Source organism: Eutrema salsugineum, unplaced genomic scaffold, assembly GCF_000478725.1.
Source record: "Eutrema salsugineum unplaced genomic scaffold, Eutsalg1_0 scaffold_1, whole genome shotgun sequence".
NCBI classification, from domain to species: Eukaryota; Viridiplantae; Streptophyta; class Magnoliopsida; order Brassicales; family Brassicaceae; genus Eutrema; species Eutrema salsugineum.
Genome location: NW_006256909.1, coordinates 21,694,964 through 21,703,834, shown reverse-complemented (window position 1 = coordinate 21,703,834; position 8,871 = coordinate 21,694,964). Strand labels below are relative to the sequence as shown.

Below are 8,871 nucleotides of genomic sequence, written 5' to 3'. Positions count from 1 at the left end.
CTCTCCAGCCTCATATGGATCCAAACCCAATCTCCCGGTTCAAAAATGAGCTCCTTGCGGTTCTTGTCAGCTTGCTGCTTGTATTGGGCAGTCTTCTTTCCCAAGTTATCCTTTGTCTTTTGATGGAGCTTCTTGATGAGCTCGGCTTTGTTTTCCCCATCTTGGTTGGTGAACGCTAGTGGCGGTAATGGCTTTAGATCAAGAGGTGTTTCCGGCTTAAATCCATACACAATCTCAAAAGGTGATAGCTTAGTTCTCGAATGGGTGGCATGGTTATAAGCAAATTCAACATAAGGAATGCAATCTAGCCAATTCTTTAAATTGTTACTGACTGTGGCCCTCAAAAGGGTGGACAAGGTGCGGTTCACCATCTCAGTTTGTCCATCGGTCTGAGGGTGACAAGTGGTGTAGAAAAGCAACTTGGTGCCGAGCTTCCTCCACAACGTTCTCCAGAAATGACTCAGGAATTTGGCGTCTCGGTCGGATACAATGGTGCGAGGTAAACCATGTAGGCGTACCACTTCTTTGAAGAACAGGTCAGCAGTTTGTGATGCATCATTTGTTTTGGCACAAGGGATGAAGTGTGCCATCTTTGAGAACCGATCCACCACCACAAAGATTGAATCCCTGTTTCTTATCTTTGGCAATCCTAAAACAAATTCCATAGATATATCCACCCAAGGCTTGTTAGGAATTGGCAAAGGCATATAGAGTCCATAGGGGTGTGACCTGGACTTGGTTTTAAGGCATGTGATACATCTCGAGCAAAACCGCTCCACGTCTCTCTTGAGGTGCGGCCAGAAGAAATGTTCAACGAGAACACTTAGAGTCTTGTCCACTCCAAAATGTCCCATCAAGCCTCCTCCATGAGATTCTTTCATTAAGAGTTGTCTCATTGAACCCTGCGGGATACACAAACGTTTATCTCTGAACAGAAAGCCATCATGCAAGTAAAATAAACCAAATACTCCCTTTTGGCATTCTCTGAAGATGTCACCAAAGTTGGGATCAACCTCATCGTTCTTCTTGATGTGCTCAAACCCCATTACTTTTGCCTCTATAGTGTTGAAAGCGTGTATCTTCTAGACAGGGCATCGGCGACTATGATCTCTTTTTCCTTCTTGTATTTGATTATATAGGGAAAATCTGATACAAACTCTAGCCATCTAGCATGCCTCCTCTTAAGTGTTGTTTGGCCTCTCAGATGCTTGAGTGTCTCATGATCAGTGTGTATGATGAATTCTTTGGCCAACAAGTAATGTTGTCAAGTCTCTAAAGATCGCACCAATGCATACAACTCCTTGTCGTAGGTGGGATAGTTCAGGGCAGCTCCACTTAGCTTCTCACTGAAGTAAGCCACGGGTCTACCTCCTTGAGCGAGCACAGCTCCAATACCTAAACCTGAGGCATCACACTCAATCTCAAAGGTTTTATCAAAATTAGGTCAAATTAAAACTGGTGCATGGGTTAAAGGATCTTTGAGAGTTTGAAATGCTTCCTCTTGCGCTGGTCCCCATGTGAACGCCACATCCTTTTAATACAGCTGTGAGAGGAGCGGCCAAGGTGCTAAAATCCTTAACAAAACGCCGGTAAAAACTTGCTAGCCCATGGAAACTCCAAACATGTCCAATGCTTGTTGGGGTAGGCCACAATTGTATTGCTCTCAATTTATCCTGATCCACCTGTAGACCCTGTGAACTCACCACAAATCCTAAAAACACAAGCTCATTAGTGCAAAATGTGTACTACTTGAGGTTTGCATAAATACCTTCTTTGCGAAGAGTCTCTAGAACTTGCTCAAGGTGTTGTATATGGTCAGTAAGACACTTGCTGTAAATAATATATCATCAAAATATACTACTACGAACTTACTGATGTATGCCTTTAAAACATGATTCATGAGCCGCATGAATGTACTTGGGGCATTGGTGAGGTCGAATGGCATAACTAGCCATTCATATAGACCTTGCTTGGTCTTGAAGGCTGTTTTCCACTCATCTCCTTCCTTCATTCTCACCTGATGGTAACCACTTCGGAGATCCACCTTAGAAAAGATCGTTGAGCCATGTAACTCGTCCAGCATGTCATCTAGTCTCGGTATGGGATGGCAATACTTGATGGTGATGTTATTTATGGCCCTACAATCTACACACATTCTGCATGTACCATCTTTCTTGGGAACTAGCATAACAGGCACATCACACGGGTTAAGGCTCTCCCTGATGTAGCCTTTAGACATGAGGTCTTGAATCTGTTTCTCTAACTCCTTCGGTGGGGTTCATGCGATAAGCTCCACGGTTTGGTAATGCAGCCCCTGGCACCAGGTCAATCTGATGCTCTATTCCCCTTATAGACTGTAATCCAGCTGGTATCTCATCGGGGAACACGTCTTTGAACCTGTCTAACAAAGAAGATATCTCGGGTGGGAGCTCTAACTCATGAGAACCTGTAGGCAATCCTTCTTTAAAGATCATTAGTAGCACAGGCGTGTTATGTTGTAAAGCTTTAGAGACCGTAGTAGGAGTAATGAACAAGTTAGTTCTACTTACCTTGGAGTCTTTAGCAAATTGCATTTGCATTTCATGAACCTCCATAGGCGAGAGTGGTGCTAGCTGGAAGTTTCTCTTATCATGAGTGAACGAGTAATGGTTTGTTCTACCATTATGCATCGATTCTTTGTCAAACTGCCATGGCCTCCCTAATAGTAAGTGGCCCACTTGCATGGGGACAACATCACACACCACTCGGTCATTGTATTTGCCCACGCTGAAAGGTATGGTGACTTGCTCAGAGATTCTCAGCTCGGTGTCATCGTTGAGCCACCTAAGTCGGTATGGTTTTGGGTGCTTGGTCGTCTCAAGATCTAATTTCTCAACCATGGACTTACTAGCAACGTTAGTGCAAGAGCCCCCATCTATAATGAGACTACATACCTTGCCATTCACAGTACATCGTGTGTGAAAGATGTTTTCTCTTTGGACCATCTCTGGATCTATTAGGGCACTCAAAACTCTTCTGATGACTAGCATTTCTCCTATATCCGGGTATTCTATCTCGTCTTCTTGATCTGCTGGCTCCTCATCATCGGGCTCATCCGGTTGGGGTTAAGATCATGGTCCTTTGGTTTGGACACTGTCTCGCCATATGGCCTCGCCCCTGACACTTAAAACAAATGACATATCTAGCCCATAAAGTGCTAGGAAGCTTACCTGTGTCTGGCCGAGACAGCTTAGAGTTGTCTTTGGAATTGTCATATGTTGTTTTCTTGAACCGTGAATCATTCTCTAGGGATTTTCCTTTGTCAAACACCTTTGGTGGCTGTGATGTCCAAGTGTTGCTGTTCCTGATTCGGTTAGTGGCAGTAGTCTTGCGTTTGATGTGTTGTTCCACTTGAATAAATAGATGCAAGAGATCACTCATGTCGTGATATGGCTGCCGCTCCACCTTTCTAGCTATTCGGTCTTATAGTCCATCAAGAAGCTGGGCCATGAGAGTCTCCTCAGTGTCAGTTAGCTCGAACCGGTTTCTTAGCTGCTCAAACTCCTCAAAATACTCCTCAACGGACCTGTTTCCTTGCACCAACTTCCGAAACTTCTTTTGTAAGTCTCTCTGAAAATGTGGCACATACCTCTTTCTCAAGTAGAATTTCATGGCATCACAACTAGTGATCTGCTCATAGCGGTGTCTCCGCCTTTCAGACACGTCTCGATACCACCAGGATAGAGCATGGTCCGTTAGCTGAGCCGCAGCCAAAGACACCTTCTTCTGATCATTGTATGAGTAGTAATCAAAGATGTACTCCATCCTACGCTCCCACTCCAAGTAAGCTTCAGGGTTTACCCTGCCAGCAAAAGTAGGTGCCATTAGCTTAACATCATGTTGGTTTTGTCTATTACCTTCATCATCTCGGTGGCGGCCTCGGTTGAAGATCTCTTCTTCTCTGACGCGGCCTCGGTGAATGGGGTCTCTCCTCCTTTGGTTTTGTTGCAAGTCAGGAGGATCGCCTTCCGAGGGTTTGGGTCCTTGTCTTCTAGTTCAGGCATTTCTTCATCGTCTTGCTGGGCGTTCTGTTGTTGCTGAACGGGTATGGGTCGGGCAGGCTCTCGTCTTGGTACCTCCAGCCGGCCACTCTCTCCTCCATACGGCCTAGTTGTGCGGCCATGTCTTGCCTCATCGTGGCAATAGCTTGCAAGATGGTATCTTGAGGTGCTATGGGGGGAATCTCCATGGCTGAAATCGCTCAAAACACACAAGGAAATCAAACGCAACTGATGTTCTAAGGATTTAAGAACTTAAAACTAGATGCAAATAATAGATGAAACTAACTTTTCTTTTTAGGGTTTTCTTTGCGAGCAATTTAACTAGACGGTATGAGGCAAGACTAACTAGATTCAGAATGAAACTTTTTATGGGTTTCCGATTGTTATGAATGACAAACTAATGCAAAATAACACGAGATGATTCTTTTTTTTTTGACAGATTAAACTAGACAATGATAACAAGCATGAAAAAAAAAACTTGGAAAACAAGTAATTCGATATGGAATAGATATCACCTGGCTAGAACCTTTCGGCTCTGATACCAAACTGATATAAGATCGGGGTGGAAGTGAGGGTGGATCCAAGTGATTGGCCGAGAGGCTCTCATCACTTAGAGGAGATATGATCGGGTGTGGAAAGGCGGAACCTGAGTAACTGGCCGAGAGGCTCTCTTTACTTAGATTGGTGAATGAATGAAGAACAAAGGACCAAGGGATCGATGTGACGCCACACAGCTGATGGAGAGGCTGTGATAAGTTGGTGAATTCAAGAACACAAGGGGAAACCACACAAATGCTCAAGAACTCGGAGAAGAGGCGGCTGCTCTAAGAAAATACGCTATTTATTGATTTAGGGTAAAAAGTGTGTCTTACAATGCCGCATGTGGGACTTTATAATCAGTCTTTCGGCCTTGACCTTCTAGGGTTGACAGAGACTCAAGAAAAGGAAAAAAAGCTTGCGGAAGACTCTTGTAAAAGTAAATAAAGCAAAATGGAAACATTACTAAAGTTCTCGACTAAATTAAAAGGAAATATAACTAATAGGGACCTTAAGACAAATTCTGCAAAACAAAGAGAGGGAAACTCGTTAGTTTAAAATATAATTAAACCAAACACTCACCTTGGTGTCGTTTTGACACTTAGTCGCTTGTAGCTTCAATGGAGAATATCATGCGAACTCCTTGAGTCATTATTAGTGGTCATTCCACAGCTGGTGTAGACTTGATGCTTGTATCGCCTTGATCTTGATCTTCAAGCTTTAGTTCTTCCTCACTCTGGTCCTTTTCTTGTATGAATAGCATCTTGTCCTCCGTTAAACTCATTGCTACTTGGTTGAGAAGCGGCTGATCGAGGCAGAGCTGATCAATGCCTTTGGTGATGTCTTCCAAGTTGCTTTGGTTGATCAGGGTGTCCATGACATTGTTGAACTCTTCTCTGAGCTTTTGTAGTCCTGATCTTGTCTTTGGAGGATTCTTCATGGTAGGAAAAATATCTTTAGGGACCATGTCCTCATCACCTGTCCCAGTATCTAGGAAACCAGGCCAGGTATGAGTAGACCTTTTAGGCGGGAACACTATTCAAATTTCCCTCCATTTGACAAAAGGGATGTGCTTTAGTCTGATATGATTACCCATACCCTTAAAAACCCATGAGATTGGCATTTAATGCATCTTCCTTACGTATGTCAGGTGACAATGACTTTTCGCAGGAGCCAGGAGGAAAAGCAGAGGTTCTGCAAAGACCCATACTGCGTCTGAACCGCTCATCCGACTCTTACACCGAAGCCGAAAAGGATGCGCCAAAGAACGGTTTGGCAGCAGGCCAAATACGCCAAGGAAAATTGGTGAGACTGTCAAAAGCATTACGCCATCTCAAGATTCGAACCCAGTCAAGACAGGTCGTGGGTAGACTCACCCGACTCAAGCATCACGCTCTTCATCGAAAAGGCATCATGCGCCTCATATTAAAAGGGTAACTCAGGCAATGCGTTCTTCATCGAAAAAGTGTTACGCGCTTCAGGCGGATGACCAGTCAGGTACGGCTAATGAGGGGGAAAGCGTTTGTTCCCGGCAAGGATAACATCCACATCATGGGCTAGATTGTTGGGGATAAGGTCAATCCTTTCTACATGGACGAATTGTGTGCTTGCACACTTCGACCGTGGCTTTTTTGCAGGTACGGTCCCCCTGAGCCAAATTAGGACACGTATTGGGCCTCCGATCCAATACGGCCTAAGCTTATAGCACCGGGCCTCAAATTCATTCGGATTCAGGAGATCCGACACATCCAACACAATAGCCCTCTTATCCTGGACTCCTCATGTCTGATAGTGCAGGCCATGCAGTCAGAAACAAGAAATTCAAAAATTGTGTGGTCAAGAGGAGGATATGCCACATTCTCTATATTCTAGACCTAAGCTCGTGATCCGGAAGGGTCGAGATATAAAGAAATGTTGTCCGCATAGGTACATGGAGAGCGAAGTCATCCATTCTCGGCAGCCCGGTCCCAGTATTAAGGGAACCAGGCCAGGTATGCGTAGACTTTTTAGGCGGGAACGCTATTCAAATTTCCCTACATTTGACAAAAGGGATGTGCTTTAGTCTGATTTGATTACCCATACCCTTACAAACCCATGAGATTGGCATTTAATGCATCTTCCTTACGTAAGTCAGGTGACAATGACTTTTCGCAGGAGCCAGGAGGAAAAGCAGAGGTTCTGCAAAGACCCATACCGCGTCTGAACCGCTCATCCGACTCTTACACCGAAGACGAAAGGGATGCGCCAAAGAACAGTCTTCAGCAGGAAAAATACGCCAAGGAAAGTTGGTGAGACTGTCAGAAGCATGACGCCATCTCAAGATTCGAACCCGACAGGTCATGGGCCGACTCACCCGACTCACTATCGACGGATTGACCGGAATACTAACCCGGGTCAGGTAACTCCCTACAAATACTTTTCCGTTTTCCATGAGAAAGGGGTTTACATTTTTAGCCATCTTAAGTTTCACAATATCTCTTTAGATACTCATGGTTCTTAAGTTCCGGCATTCAACACTCTTCCGACCATCTTTCCGGTCATTCCTCTTCACATCACCTCCACGGCGGTTTCTAAACCGTAGAGTACTTTCACCCATAAACTCCTCCTTTCTTCTCTTTCCACTGCTAAAAGCCCATTTCCTCCCAATGGCCTGGGTAGATCGTACCTTTTCTAAGGACTCTCATCCCACTTCTTTTACTCGTTTTCTGACTTTTTTCTGCTCTCCCATTAGCTAATTGATGGTCTTTTAGAGCTGTTTTTTTTATTTGAGCGTCGTAGACACTTCAGAAAACACACCCCCATCATGTTTTTCAGACTTTTATGTATTTTCTGTTTTGCAGGAGACTTGACCCTACTCGAAAACCAAAAATCCCCTAAACTGATATTATTATAAAACCAATGAAAAATATTACAAAGTAATTAAATGTTATTTAATAAAGAAAATATTAACACAAAAATAAAATACTATTTATTACTTTTTCAAATCAAGAAAATAAGTTATTTCATCATTTCAGTTATAGCTTCAATATATATGTTTTCTGTTAAAAAAAGTAATAAAGTTAAAAGTTATTTTCTTTCTTTAAATAGCTTAACCAATACAAATTTCTGATTTAATCAACTAAATTAAAAAAACAAACTAATAAATATGACTTTTATTTTCAGATTCATGACAATTTTAATTTTGAAACCAACATAATATTGAAAATAATTAAAACTCACAAACAATCGATGAATTAATATATTTTGTTATCAGATTTTTTTTGAAGAGGTAAAGACATAACTTTTGTCTAGTATCATGTTGTGATAACTTTTAAATGATTACATTTCATTTCTTCAATAATGAATAATTTTTTATTATATTCAACTTCATTCTTGTTAAATCTGATTTCTATTAGAAAAATAAAAAGCAGGAAAGACAAAAACTAATTTTCTTCTTTAACTACTTTAGTTAATACAGAATTTTCATTTAATTTATTAAATGAAAAGCAAACTAATAAGCATAAAACTTGCTTTCATATCTATGATAAAATTAATTTTAGACCAAGACAGTATAAATATGGAATAAACTTTGAAACAAATTTTCTAATAAAAAAAATCCGACAAAGTAAATGGGGCAAATGGGCGGGGCAAGAAGAGGAATTCAAGAGTAAGGATTCATCAAGGTCTTCAAGCTGCGCAGATCAGAACAAGACCAGAACAACTCGGCCTCAACTACGCTTATTTCAAGTCAAAACCAGGTATTCAATTTATACAACTTGTGCAGGTAATAAGGAGTATCCCAGTGGTAATTATAATGTCAAAGGACCTCAGTTCAAGCCCAGAGAATTTCACACGAACTTAGATTATTTTTCTTTTTTTAGTTTAAGTGAACTTTCCATATTTGTGTCTAAATGAGATATGTTGCTGTTTTCTTTACAAGTCTTGTTGATTTAAATCTTTTCTTTTTATTTTGTGTCGAACTAAAATAGGTCTCCAGCTGAAGAACCATTATATAAGATTCCATTGCAGCTTTGTAATCGCTACCTTTCGTATTATTATTAATTAAGACGACATTTTCTTCTTCTTCAAACGCAGGCTTAAGAGAAACTCTTGCTCTGTTCTTTGTGTGTGTACATAAGACTGAGCGTATTGCAGTATCAGAGATCCCCTCAGAATCTCTATGGTGCCTTCGATCTATTGATACCCTTATCTTGTTGCAAATTTCTTGTGGAATCAAGTGTCTGGTTCGAGTGCATCTTGTGGAATCAGCTGCTTGTTCGTTTGCTGCTTGTGGAATCAACCAGCATCTCATCAC

The 8,871-nt window shown here is 41.9% G+C and overlaps 1 protein-coding gene across 1 annotated transcript; it reads right to left on the bottom strand.

Annotated features, from left to right (window-relative positions):
- Nucleotides 1-2,231: 2,231 nt before the first annotated feature.
- On the bottom strand, nucleotides 2,232-2,879 carry LOC112082170. Its single transcript, XM_024149270.1, has one exon. It carries the CDS (start codon nucleotides 2,877-2,879, stop codon nucleotides 2,232-2,234), a length of 648 nt encoding a protein of 215 aa, XP_024005038.1.
- Between the last annotated feature and the right edge of the window lie 5,992 nt (nucleotides 2,880-8,871).

Bases quoted from the DNA above. Each gene is read 5' to 3' on its own strand.
- LOC112082170 (XM_024149270.1), bottom strand. From the start codon at position 2,879: ATGGTTGAGAAATTAGATCTTGAGACGACCAAGCACCCAAAACCATAC.